The sequence below is a fragment of the Neomonachus schauinslandi genome, chromosome 4 (genome assembly GCF_002201575.2).
Source record: "Neomonachus schauinslandi chromosome 4, ASM220157v2, whole genome shotgun sequence".
NCBI classification, from domain to species: domain Eukaryota; kingdom Metazoa; phylum Chordata; class Mammalia; order Carnivora; family Phocidae; genus Neomonachus; species Neomonachus schauinslandi.
In genome coordinates this window covers 143,738,813-143,753,483 of record NC_058406.1, presented here as the reverse complement: position 1 = coordinate 143,753,483, position 14,671 = coordinate 143,738,813, and the positions used below count along the sequence as shown (strand labels likewise).

General features: G+C 41.3%; 1 protein-coding gene across 1 annotated transcript in view; it reads right to left on the bottom strand.

Moving 5' to 3' along the window:
- Positions 1 to 14,671, bottom strand: part of NECAB1 (N-terminal EF-hand calcium binding protein 1) — a 192,317-nt gene that overhangs the window by 10,910 nt on the left and 166,736 nt on the right. Inside the window, exon 10 of the mRNA XM_044914252.1 lies at positions 12,955 to 13,067. Within this exon, the coding sequence (XP_044770187.1) occupies positions 12,955 to 13,067 (113 nt within the window). The remainder of the gene's footprint in view (positions 1 to 12,954; positions 13,068 to 14,671) is intronic.

Below are 14,671 nucleotides of genomic sequence, written 5' to 3'. Positions count from 1 at the left end.
AACATGAATGGATTTAGAGAGTATAATGCTAAGCAAATTATTTCAGAGAAAGAAATTCCATGAGTACTGGAATTAAAATTAAAAAAATAAATTCCCTAAGTCCAGCTTGTTCAGTCTAAAGTTTTATATTCAGATTGGAAATCAAAATGAGGGTATAAACTAACAGCAAGGATCTTGATTTAAAAGAGAATAAAGAATGTACCAGTGTAAAAGTCAAGCTAAATGTAGTTTAGGGTTTACCTAAGTGTGACCAGCAGGTGGTGGTAACTACACACAGAACTTTTAATACTTTTTTCCTTTAGCTCTTTGCCTGTAAATAAAGTTTTTCATAGTTGTTTATCTAGCTTGCTTAATTAAGGTATGATGTAGCAAATATTGTTGGCTCAATTTCAGACTTTCTAGGGAATGATTTATAAGAGAATCAAAGGAATTGGATGAAAAGTGAAATCAGGGATTTTCTAATTCTAGGAGTTCATGAATGAGTGGAGGTCGGGGGAGTGTTTCCTGGAAATCCCGGAAATGAGCTGCAAATTAATGTGCATATCATTTTTTTTTTTTCTGGAAAGAAAATACATAGCTTCCACAATAGTCTCAAAAAGTCTGTAATCCCCAAACATAATTTGACAATGTAATGGACAAATTTCAACCCATGACTATTTTTTTAGGATAAAGTTTAAAATACCCAGCTTAGCATTTTAAGCTCTTCAAGAACCGCCTGCTCTAACCTGATTCATTTATATTACTTATTACATTAAAAACCAATTTATCTTGCGATCTGGACCTCCCATTTTTCTGGACATCCATAAAACTGTAAGAAATTCAAAAAATTTTAGCATCATTCTCAAGCTTTTAAAGGACTGAAGGAAGCATCAGCGTGATCGGGCAGTGGTTTGAAGTACAGCGCAGCAGGCCTACCCTTCTCTACAACTTAGTAGCTTTGTCACTCTGGGCCCATTACTTACCTCAGTTTCCTCACCTGTAAAATGGTGATAATAACAGTACTAGGAGGATTAACGTGTTGCATGTAGAGTGCTTAGCCCAGTCCTTGGCAAATTTTGTGTTTTTAATTAGCTGTTAGCTCAATAGCCCAGAAGAAAGTGGCATTTCCATGGAATGAGCAGTTACAAAGGCTAAGTCTTAAATGGTGTTAAAGCTGAGGAGCATGAGAGAAGTAAAAGGAACCGGAGAGAAAACAAGACCAGGAAAAAAAAAAAAAACTGAAGGAAAAAGACATATCTGTGAAAACAATGTAAAGCAGCAAGCCAATAATAATGATGATAATTGTTATATTATTATACGCTCTAACAGCGATGGCGACAGTTGTTACCACGTATTGCTCTGTTCCAGACCCTGGTCTAAGCACTCTACATGGATTAAGGAATTTTACCTTCACAGTGACTGTGGGGTGATACAGCAGACACTGTCTGTTGCCCCAGCTATTACTCTCACCTCTTTCTTAACAGAACCCTGCCACTGTTGAGTTCACAGTATTATCCAATGTACCAGTCAGCACTGGACTGAGACATCTCACTCTTTTCGTTGGATACTGGTTTCCTCACCTCCCCTGGAGTCAGGAATGACCATGTGACTTGAGCTGGGCCAATGAGATACCAAGGAATGTCTGCTGGGAAGCAAGGGCTTCTGGGAAATGCTTGCATCCTGAGGGTCAGACATAAGAGGAGGGCCTGTTGGTATTGCTCCCTTCCCCTTCTTCTCAACTACAGGCCATCTAGTGAAGAGCCAGATGGCTGAACCGAAAGCATTTTGAAAGATTTTTGGCTCAAAGGGACATGGGTGAAAATGCTAATCAGAAATGTTCTAGGGGGGCGGAGTGAGATGGCGGAGGAGTAGGAGACCTGGATTTCGTCTGGTCTCAGGAATTGAGCTGGATAGGGATCAAACCATTCTGAACATCTACAAACTCAACAGGAGATCGAAGGAAAGAATAGCAACAACTCTCTGAACAGAAAAGCGACCACTTTCTGGAAGGTAGGACATGCGGAGAAGTGAATCTGAGGCGATATTTGGGAGGCTAGATGGTAAGGGAGGGGGCCTCCGTAAACCACTTCTGGCAAATGATAGAGCCGTGGAGCACAAAATCGGAAATTCTAGAAGTCAGTTCTGCTGAGGGATGTCACTCCAGTGGCTAAGCAGGGGGTGGAACCCTTGTGGGACAGTGTGGTCTCAGGACCCTCGGGGTCACAGAAAGACCGGGGGTGCTGAGTGCGGCAGAGCTCCCAGGTATCTGAGCGGGGAAGCCGGCTGCAGATGTGGAGCCGAGGCGCGGGCTCTCAGCTCGGGTTTGCCATAAACCGTGATCCGCGGCACAGTCGGGCCACTGCTCCTCCAGCAGGGACCCAACAAGCGGCGGATCTGGGGAGACTCCCCTTCCTCCCCGAGGAGGAGCAGCGCAGGAGTGCACTGCAGGGATCTGCTGGGTTTGGAAACTCCACACGGGATCGGGTGCCAGAGATAGAAATGCTAGGTCACAGGCCGGGTGAGCATGGAGTGTGGCCGGACCGGGGAGATGGGAGTGATTGACTGCTTTTCTCTGGGGGCTCGCTGAGGAGTGAGGCCCTGAGTTCTCGGCTCCTCTGGGGTGGAGATAGGGAGGCCGCCATTTTCACTCTCGGCCTCCAAAGCTGTACAGAAAGCTTGCAGGGAACAAAAGCTTCCGGGAGCAAACCCGAGCAGATTACTTAGCCCTGACCGGCAAGGGCGGGGCAATTCCGCCTCCAGCAAAGACATTTGGGAACCATGGCAATAGGCCCCTCCCCCAGAAGATCCGTGAGAACATCCAGCCAAGACCAAGTTTACCGATCAATGAGAATGGCAGAACTCCAGCGCTAGGGAAATACTGCATATAGAATCCACGGCTTTTTTTTACCATGATTCTTTAGTCTTCCAAAGTTAATTTTTTTTTTAACTTTTTTTTTTTAATTTTTCTTTTTCCCCTTTTCAACCAACATCTTATCAATCCCTTTTTTAAAAAACATTTTTATTTTTCATTTTTAGCATCATATTCTATCCCTTCATAGTAGTTACCCGTATTTTTGGCATATATATATAAGTTGTTCTCTCCTTAAAATTTTGACATAGTTTCTTCTAACAGATCAAAATATACCCTAAATCTCTAGTGTATGGTTTTGTTCTACTCTCCTGCCTGATCACATTCTCTCCTTTTTTAAAAAAAAATCCTCTTCTTTCTTTTTTCAAAAAACTTATCAATTCCTTTTATAAAATTTTTTATAATTTTCATCTTTACAGTCATATTCCATCCCTTCATCATATCAACCCTTATTTTTGTACATATATAAGTTTTTCTTTCTTTAAAATTTTGGGAGGCACTTTCTTCTAACAGACCAAAATACACCCAAAATCTAGTGTGTGGCACTGATCTATGCACCAGCCTGATCATATTTGATCATATTCCGTTTTTTTTTTTGTTCTGTTTTTGTGTTTTTATCTCTTTCTTTTTCTTTTCTTTCTTTTTCTTTTTTCTTTCTTTCCCTTTCTTTTTCCCCAGCTTCAGGTCTTTTCTGATTTGTTTAGAGTATATTTTCTGGGGACGCTGTTACCCTGTTAGCATTTTGTTCTCTCATGCACCTATTCTCCTCTGGACAAAATGACAAGACGGTAAAAATCACCTCAACAAAAAGAACAAGAGGTAGTACCGACTGCCAGGGACCTACTCAATACGGACATTAGTATGATGTCGGATCTAGAGTTCAGAATCATGACTTTAAAGATACTAGCTGGGCTTGAAAAAAGCATGGAAGTTATTACAGAAACCCTTTCTGGAGAAATAAAAGAACTAAAATCTAACGAAGTCGAAATCAAAAAGGCTATTAATGAGGTGCAATCAAAAATGGGGGCGCTAACTGCTGGGATAAATGAGGCAGAAGAGAAAATCAGTGATATGGAAGACCAAATGATGGAAAATAAAGAAGCTGAGAAAAAGAGAGATAAACAACTACTGGATCACGAGGAGAGAATTCGAGAGATAAGCGATACCATAAGACGAAACAACATTAGAATAATTGGATTCCCAGAAGAAAGAAAGAAAGAAAGAGAGGGGCAGAAGGTATATTGGAGCAAATTATAGCAGAGAACTTCCCTAATTTGGGGAAGGAAACAGGCATCAAAATCCAGGAGGCACAGAGAACCCCTCTCAAAAATCAATAAAAATAGGTCAACACCCCGACATCTAATAGTAAAACTTACAAGTCTCAGGACAAAGAGAAAATCCTGAAAGCAGATTGGGAGAAGAGATGTAACCTACAATGGTAGAAACATTCGATTGGCAACAGACCTATCCACAGAGACCTGGCAGGCCAGAAAGGACTGGCAGGATATATTCAGAGCACTAAATGAGAAAAATATGCAGCCAAGAATACTATATCCAGCTAGGCTGTCATTGAAAATAGAAGGAGAGATAAAAAGCTTCCAGGACAAACAAAAACTAAAGGAATTTGCAAACACGAAACCAGCCCTACAAGAAATATTGAAAGGGGTCCTCTAAGCAAAGAGAGAGCCTAAAAGTAACAGAGACCAGAAAGGAACACAGACAATATTCAGTAACAGTCCCCTTACAGGCAATACAATGGCACTAAATTCATATCTTTCAATAGTTACCCTGAATATGAATGGGCTAAATGCCCCAATCAAAAGACACAGGCTATCCGATTCGATAAAAAAACAAGACCCATCGATATGCTGTCTGCAAGAGACTCATTTTAGACCCAAAGACACCCCCAGATTGAAAGTGAGGGGGTGGAAAACCATTTACCCTGCTAATGGACACCAAAAGAAAGCTGGGGTGGCAATCCTTATATCAGACAAATTAGATTTTAAACCAAAGACTGTAATAAGAGATGAGGAAGGACACTATATCCTACTTAAAGGGTCTATCCAAAGAGAAGATCTAACAATTGTAAATACCTATGCCCCTAACATGGGAGCGGCCATTTATATAAGCCAATTAATAACAAAAGCAAAGAAACACATTGACAACAATACAATAATAGTGGGGGACTTTAACACCCCCCTCACTGAAATGGACAGATCATCTAAGCAAAAGATCAACAAAGAAATAAAGACTTTAAATGACACACTGGACCAAATGGACTTCACAGACATATTCAGAACATTCCATCCCAAAGCAATGGAATACACATTCTTCTCTAGTGCCCATGGAACATTCTCCAGAATAGATCACATCCTAGGTCACAAATCAGGTCTCAACCGGTACCAAAATATTGGGATCATTCCCTATTTTCAGACCACAATGCTTTGAAACTAGAACTCAATCACAAGAGGAAAGTCGGAAAGAACTCAAATACATGGAGGCTAAAGAGCATCCTACTAAAGAATGAATGGGTCAACCAGGAAATTAAAGAAGAATTAAAAAAATTCATGGAAACCAATAAATGAAAACACAGCTGTTCAAAATCTTTGGGATGCAGCAAAGGCAGTCCTAAGAGGAAGGTATATAGCAATACAAGCCTTTCTCAAGAAACAAGAAAGGTCTCAAATACACAACCTAATCCTACACCTAAAGGAGCTGGAGAAAGAACAGCAAATAAAGCTTAAACCCAGCAGGAGAAGAGAAATACTAAAGATCAGAGCAGAAATCAATGAAATAGAAACCAAAAGAACAGTAGAACAGATCAACGAAATAGGAGCTGGTTCTTTGAAAGAACTAACAAGACTGGCCAGACTTATCAAAAAGAAAAGAGATAAACCCCTGGCCAGACTTATCAAAAAGAAAAGAGAAATGACCCAAATCAACAAAATCATGAATGAAAGAGGAGAGATCACAACCAACACCAAAGAAATACAAACAATTATAAGAACATATTATGAGCAACTCTATGCCAGCAAATTAGATAACCTGGAAGAAATGGATGCATTCCTAGAGATGTATCGACTACCAAAACTGAACCAGGAAGAAAGAGAAAACTTGAACAGACCTATAACCACTAAGGAAATTGAAGCAGTCATCAAAAATCTCCCAACAAACAAGAGCCCAGGGCCAGATGGCTTCCCAGGGGAATTCTACCAAACATTTAAAGAAGAGTTAATACCTATTCTTCTGAAACTGTTCCAAAAAATAGAAATGGAAGGAAAACTTCCAAACTCGTTTTATGAGGCCACCATTACCTTGATCCCAAAACCAGACAAAGACCCCATCAAAAAGGAGAATGACAGACCAATATCCTTGATGAACATGGGTGCAAAAATTCTCACCAAAATCCTAGCCAATAGGATCCAACAGTACATTAAAAGGATTATTCACAACGACCAAGTGGGATTTATCCCTGGGCTGCAAGGTTGGTTCAACATCTGCAAATCAATCAACGTGATACAATACATTAACAAAAGAAAGAACAAGAATCATACGATCCTCTCAACAGATGCAGAAAAAGCATTTGACAAAGTACAGCATCCTTTCTTGATCAAACTCTTCAGAGTATAGGGATAGAGGGTACATACCTCAATATCATAAAAGCCATCTATGAAAAACCTACAGCGAATATCATTCTCAATGGGGAAAAACTGAGAGCTTTCCCCCTAAGGTCAGGAACGCGGCAGGGATGTCCACTATCACCACTGCTATTCAACATAGTATTAGAAGTCCTAACCACAGCAATCAGACAACAAAAAGAAATCAAAGGCATCCAAATCGGCAAAGAAGAAGTCAAACCCTCACCATTTGCAGATGATGTGATACTTTATGTGGAAAACCCAAATACTTCACCCCAAAACTGCTAGAATTCATACAGGAATTCAGTAAAGTGGCAGGATATAAAGTCAATGCACAGAAATCAGTGGTATTCCTATACACCAACAACAAGACAGAAGAAAGAGAAATTAAGGAGTCGATCCCATTTACAATTGCACCCAAAACCATAAGATACCTAGGAATAAATCTAACCAAAGAGGCAAAGAATCTGTACTCAGAAAACTATAAAATACTCATGAAAGCAATTGAGGAAGACACAAAGAAATGGAAAAATGTTCCATGCTCCTGGATTGGAAGAACAAATACTGTGAAAATGTCAATGCTACCTAGAGCAATCTACACATTCAATGCAATCCCCAATAAAATACCATCCACTTTTTTCAAAGAAATGGAACAAATAATCCTAAAATTTGTATGGAACCAGAAAGGACCCCGAATAGCCAGAGGAATGTTGAAAAACAAAAGCAAAGCTGGCGGCATCACAATTCCGGACTTCCAGCTCTATTACAAAGCTGTCATCATCAAGACAGTATGGTACAGGCACAAAAACAGACACATAGATCAATGGAACAGAATAGGGAGCCCAGAAATGGACCCTCAACTCTATGGTCAACTAATCTTCGACAAAGCAGGAAAGAATGTCCAATGGAAAAAAGACAGTCTCTTCAACAAATGGTGCTGGGAAAACTGGACAGCCACATGCAGAAGAATGAAACTGCACCATTTTCTTACACCACACGCAAAAATAGACTCCAAATGATTGAAAGACCTAAATGTGAGACAGGAGTCCATGAAAATCCTAAAGTGAACACAGGCAGCAACCTCTTCCACCTCAGCCACAGCAACTTCTTCCTAGAAACATCGCTGAAGGCAAGGGAAGCAAGGGCAAAAATGAACTATTGGGACTTCATCAAGATAAAAAGCTTTTGCAAAGCAAAAGAAACAGTCAACAAAACCAAAAGACAACCGACAGATGGGAGAAGCTATTTGCAAATGACATATCAGATAAAGGGCTAGTATCCAATATCTATAAAGAACTTATCAAACTCAACACCCAAAGAACAAATAATCCAATCAAGAAATGGGCAGGAGAAATGAACAGACATTTTTCCAAAGAAGACATCCACATGGCCAACAGACACATGAAAAAGTGCTCAACATTGCTCGGTATTAGGGAAATCCAAATCAAAACCTCAATGAGATACCACCTCACACCAGTCAGAATGGCTAAAATTAACAAGTCAGAAAACGACAGATGTTGGCGGGGATGCGGAGAAAGGGGAACCCTCCTACACTGTTGGTGGGAATGCAAGCTGGTGCAACCACTCTGGAAAACAGTATGTAGGTTCCTCAAAAAGTTGAAAATAGAGCTACCCTACGATCCAGCAATTGCACCACTGGGTATTTACCCCAAAGATACAAATGTAGGGATCTGAAGTGGTACGTGCACCCCAGTGTTTATAGCAGCAATGTCCACAATAGCCAAACTGTGGAAAGAGCCAAGATGTCCATTGACAGATGAATGGATAAAGAAGAAGTGGTATATATATACAATGGAATATTATACAGCCATGAAAAGGAATGAAATCTTTCCATTTGCAATGACATGGATGGAACTGGAGGGTGTTATGCTGAGCAAAATAAGTCACTCAGAGAAAGACATGTATCATATGACCTCACTGATATGAGGAATTCTTAATCTCAGGAAACAAACTGAGGGTTGCTGGAGTGGGGGGTGTGGTCGGAGGGATGGGGTGGCTGGGTGATAGACATTGGGGAGGGTATGTGCTATGGTGAACGCTGTGAATTGTGCAAGACTGTTGAATCACAGATCTGTACCTTTGAAACAAATAATGCAATATATGTTAAGAAAAAAAAAAAGAAGAAGAAGATAGCAGGAGGGGAAGAATGAAGGGGGGGAAATCGGAGGGGGAGATGAACCATGAGAGATGATGGATTCTGAAAAACAAACTGAGGGTTCTAGAGGGGAGTGGGGTGGGAGGATGGGTTAGCCTGGTGATGGGTATTAAAGAGGGCACGTTCTGCATGGAGCACTGGGTGTTATACGCAAACAATGAATCATGGAACACTACATCAAAAACTAATGATGTAATGTATGGTGATTAACATAAAAACAAAAAATTTTAAAAAAAAGAAATGTTCTACAGACTGGGTGCTTTCAGTTAAGAGTGAAACTGATCGATACATAGCAATGACATTTAAGGACATTGCTATTTAAGACTGTACAATACAGATGATATGTATGAAATGATGACACTAAGGTTAATTATGAAAAGATTCTGTCCACAATATTTCTGTTGAAAAGGCTGAGGACTTGAATGATTAGCTTTCAATTATCTACAAACTTAGAATTACATAGAACATTTCTGAGCTGTTGCTAATGTGCTTCAGTCTTCCTCCTTGTTGTGTTTAGGCTTCCTGTGACACTTACCTCTCAATGGCAGAAGCCAGAATTCTTTGGCTAAGCTGTCCCTGGATGTAGTCACTAAGAGCTTCAGCCCTGAGCTCTAGGAAACTTTAAATATTCCCAGCAGCTGGAAAAAGGCAGTGAAATAGCTTCCAGGGGGAAAGGATGTGGCTCAGGAACAGCTGGGGTCGAAGAGAAGTTACACAAGACGCTCTCCCTCTTGGCTTCCTCCTTTCCTCTCATGCCCTACTTTAACTCATAGAACCTAGCCACTGGAGAAAAGGCACAACAGGCCCCATTTCTCCACACCAAGCTCCAGCCACCAATTTATTTCACCTGCATAAAAATGCTGATAACTTATTCATGGTCAATATGCCACAGGGTATCATTTGTTCTTAAAGATCTTTCTTTGGCCATGGTAAAGTCTCAGGGTCAAGTCTTTTTTTTTTTTTTTTTTTTATGTTCCATTTGGGTCAAGTCTTATAATTCTACATTCATGTTCCCTAGGCCCTTGACATAGAGACATAGAGTTTAGGACACATACGAATTCTAGAATTCGTATCTAAGAGTGACTTCCGAAATCATTTTATTCTATTTAACAGTTGTGAAATTGTAGGCTATGAATAAGTAACCCATTTTCCCAACTGGATTCTAAGATCCTTGAAAGCAGAACCTTTTCTCGCTTTTTCTGGCATCAAGCATGGTTCTAAGAATATACTGTGTATATCACATATATTCAATTGGTACCTCCCCACAGGGATTAATAAGCTGTCATGACTACAAAATAAGCAAAACGAGGGGCACCTGGCTGGCTCAGTCAGTTAAGCGTCCGACTCTTGTTTTCAGCTCAGGTCATGATCTCACGGGTTGGGTCATGAGATTGAGCCCCACGTAGGCTCCATGCTCAGCAGAGAGTCTACCTGAAGATTCTCTCCCTCTGCCCCTACCCCCACTTGCTCTCTCTTTCTCAAAAAAATCTTTAAAATCAATAAGCAAAAAGATCATCAGTGTTTGTGTATGTATGTGTGTATGTGAGAAATGGGTCACACAATTTACTTGGCTCTTCCACTAACAACTTATTTTGAAACTCAATTGGTGAATACTCTGACAAGGACTCAGTCAGCCTCTAAACCTCTGAGTCTGGTGGTCAAATACCTTCAGGGCAAAAGCCTCTCTAATTCAGTTGCCTGACCTTATAATTGGAACAGGAGGAATCTTGTCCATTCTACCCCTGGTTAACCACAGAAAGTCCAGAAAACTTTAATTCAAGGAGGACCAACTACTGGCAAGAAGGATTAAATGTGGGTTTTGGGGTCAGACACGCTGGGGCAAGATGTTTTATGCATCTGAGCTTATTCCCTCCTTCAGCAGATGTGATACACACTTCAGATGATTGCAGTGAAGATCAAATAAGAAAATGGATACTAACTGCCTAGTCATACATCCTTAATTTCTACTTTGTTTTATGGCAGCATTTCCTGTCTAGCTATGGTGAAGCTAGCCTGACACTAGGGGAGGCGAAGAAACTGCAAAACTGATCCTTCTGAGTTTTATTTCATCAGCCAAGCACAAGGCGATAGTGCATGACTAACAACATGAATGGCCCATTCGATTGCTCATCAATTGAGAGAGAAGAAAACTGGATTTGATGAACTGAATTTAGACAGGCAGGCCAGCATAATGGGTGTTTCACATGGTTTCCAGCCATGTGGACTCATTCTCTGATGCTCATTCCATCTGATAAAGTCTACTTTTTGATAATTCTAACAAGAAAGAAATCAGTTGAAAAATCAGCAAGCAGTGAATGAAGAGTCCTTAAAAAACAAACCAGTCTTGCAAAGGAAAAGGAGAGACTGAGAGTCTCAATTTATCTCACTGGAAGAGGATTCTCTCCCTCCCTGTACTTCACAGCTGGAGCCCAGGGAGCAATTTTCCGTGGCTGCTGAGAGAACAATCCGGTAGCACAGATCTGTCTCCTCAGCTGCTCTCCCCACTGCTGCTTCCATCACGCCATCACCCCGGGCCTGGCCGCGGAGCTTCGGGCCCTTTTCCCGGCACACATTAAAGCACTATCTCTGAACCTTAAGAAATAATCAAACTGTGTGCCCTATTTATAAATGTAAAAAGTGTAATCCATTCCTGGAGATCATGATACACCAAACCAGACTTTATCTTCCTTATGTCCCCACTTCTTTGGTTAGTTCTGTGCTCTATTTTCTGCAATTCCTGCTGTGGATGGTGTATACACACACTCACACATGCACACTCTTTTTGCATTTTCCAATCATTCAATTTCAGTTTCAGATGAGTAGGCTTTTAAAACTACATATACTCACACTTTGGCAGATCCCTACGTCACTGAACTAAAAGGACTAAAATGGTTTCGATTTGAGCCGTTCTGAGTTTGTTGTGAAGAATAACAACAACAAAGCAAACTCAGCATTCACAAAGGCATGATGGGAAGATTGTGAGTGGTCAGACTGTAACAACACTGAGCAAGTCACCTGCAACTCTAAAGTGGGTCAGAGGTCAGCCAGCCCGATGATGAAGGGATCGTAACCCCCTCTCATGTTTTCTGGGCCTCGGGGTGCCGAACACTCAGTTAATCCCCACAGCCATCTTGATGAGGAACTGAGGCTTGGAGCCTGTAAGGATCTTTCCCTAAATCACAAAACGAATACAATCCCATGTTTAACTCCAGAGCCAGACTTCTTAACTGGGGAGCTATTCTGCTGGAATATAAGTACAATATAATTACCGGGAGTAACACCAAAGCACTCAAAGACATAAAGTATGCATTTCTGTGTGTGTGTGTGTGTGTGTGTATGCACACACACATATGCATACATGTGCTAAAGCGATATTCGAAGAGCATTATGAAATACAGTTTAAACAAACCCCAAGGTAGGGATAGATTTGGTTGTAGCTTTCCAGAAGCAGGTGAGTTTGGGGCTGGGCTTTGAACTTGAGGCAGAACATGCGCTTGGCAGAAACCTACCAGCTGGGCATACATTTTTGGGGAGGAGAGTGCCCAGGTCTAAGGCCCAGGTTATGCTGAAAAGACAATGTGCAGCTGGGTGCTGCTGACGCTCAGGTAAAGAGAACCAATGGTAGCAGTGCTGTGCACTTTCGAGTAGGATAAACGTAAGGTCAAAGAAATATCTAGCATTTGCTTAAGACACTCAGAGTTACTGCAGTTCCTGATGAAGAGAACTCTATAATGGTTTCTGTAAAATTATTCTAGTAACTGTTTATTGGACCACTTGGAGTGGAGAAACTGAAAATGAGGAATAGTTCATAATTTTTAGTAGCCTAAGATAATTGAAGCCTGACCTGGGGTGGCTATGGAAAGAGTTTTTTGTTTATTTATTTTTATGACCAAGGTCTGCAATCAAGACTTCAGACATTGTGCAATTTCATAATGGCTGAAATGAGTATTCGGCTACAGGGCATGCCACCAAGGGAGCAGAGCTAGACGCACTGGAGTTGGGGCTCATCTATCAGAGATGATTTTAAATCAGTGTGGGCCTGCCTGGATGCAAAAGGGGAGATGCCAGTTGATATGAAACTCCCCTCTTCAAACTGTTCTCACCATTTTATTTCCCTTGGTGTCCCCAGTGATCAAATCCACACAGCGTCAAGGATAAAAGAGAAAATACCCAGTGAAAGCCTGCAAAATGCATCACCCAGAGGACTGGAATAATCAACAAACACATGAGGATTCTCAACTGTCTGTCTTCCAGACCCCGCCTTCATCTAAGGACCGTGCAGGAGCGCTTACCGCAAACATCCACTCTGGGAGGAAGCGCTCTCCACATAGTGCTTCAGAGCAAGCTGGAACTCTTCCAAGTCCTCTTCTATCACAGACATTTGACGCTGGACAAGCATGATGTGCTGCCAAGGAATAGGCAAGTGTTACAGCCTGGCTGTCATGGAGCCTCGCTTTGGCTGACCCCCTGCAGCCCATCCCTCCCCTCCTCATGAAGCAAACAATTCTCATCTAGAAATATGACCAAAAGGAAGGCCATGACTAATCCAAGTAATACGATCTATACAAGCTGTAATGCAGGCAGGATACCTTTCTCGCCTCTAGTAGCAGGTGCTAAAGACAGTGTCTCCCGATGATATCTTCCCTTTCAAAAGCAGTGGTTCTCAATTAGAAGCACTGAGGAGGTTTCAAAATTGCACTTACATCAGAATCTCTGGAAGTGGGGTCCAAGCACAGTATTTATACAGGCCCACCCCCCGCCCCCCGCAAAGTTACCCTAATGTGCAGCCAGGGCTGGGATGACCAGCCTACAGTCATTTTGAAAGAGTGGTCTTACTCTACACCTGGACAGCTCCAGCTTCACCTTAAATATTTTGTGATATTAGACGTGTGCATCATTACAAACAACCAAATTTCAAAATATGTGTGTTCAATGCTGCATTTCCAAAGGTACATTAACCACCGACCACATACCACAGGCCCTGCTCAAAATCTCCTGCATCAGATGGAGCCTATGTTTTAATGGGTCACACTGGGCTGGATGGCAACTGCTTCTTGTAACAAATCCTATTATGTTTATAGCACTTGTAGTTTGAAGATTTCCCTATAGATCTGCCTACGGGCTTCTCATGGCACTTTGATCTCAAAATTGTGCCTTTCCTTCATCAAGAGTTAGGAATGAATCATAGAAGTGCAAAAAAAAAAAAAAGTAAGGATTGGGAGTGAATTATAAAAGTGCAAAACAACAACAATGTAAGGACAATTTAGAATATGAGGAAAATAACTTGCACAATATTACCCAGCTATAGAGTGGTAGAGCCAGAAGTAAACCCGTGGTTTGCTGTCTCCTCTCCAATGAGCTTCTCACTTCATGTTAATAGCTACCATTGTTCGAGACCAGTTATATCATAGCTATCATATTAGACACTTTATATATTCAATAATTGTTCCTACTTTGTTTTTCTACAGCTAAATGCTAGGTGCTGGGTTCTGGGTATACAGTGACGAATCAAGATAGAATCCTTACCTTCATAAGGCTTAGTAAATAAATTAACAATGTTGTTTTGTGTTTTTTTAATAAAGATTTTATTTATTTGAGAGAGACAGAGATAGCGACAGAGCGCAGGAGTGGGGAAGAGAGGGAGAAGCAGGCTCCCCACTGAGCAGGGAGCCCAACGCAGGGTTCGATCCCAGGACCCTGGGATCATGACCTGAGCCAAAGGCAGACACTTACTAACTGAGCCACCCAGGTGCCCCAAGAAATCAACAAGGTTTGAAAACTATGTCTATGTTATAATTTTAGGTATTGATACTAGCACATGAAACTGCCTATATGTAAACTGACCACAAGTCTACTAAATTCTTGAAAGAAGTGTATTGTCAAATAAATCTTTTTTTTTTTTAGATTTTATTTATTTATTTGACAGAGAGAGACAGCGAGAGAGGGAACACAAGCAGAGGGAGAGGGAGAGGGAGAAGCAGGCTTCCTGCGGAGCAGAGAGCCCGATGC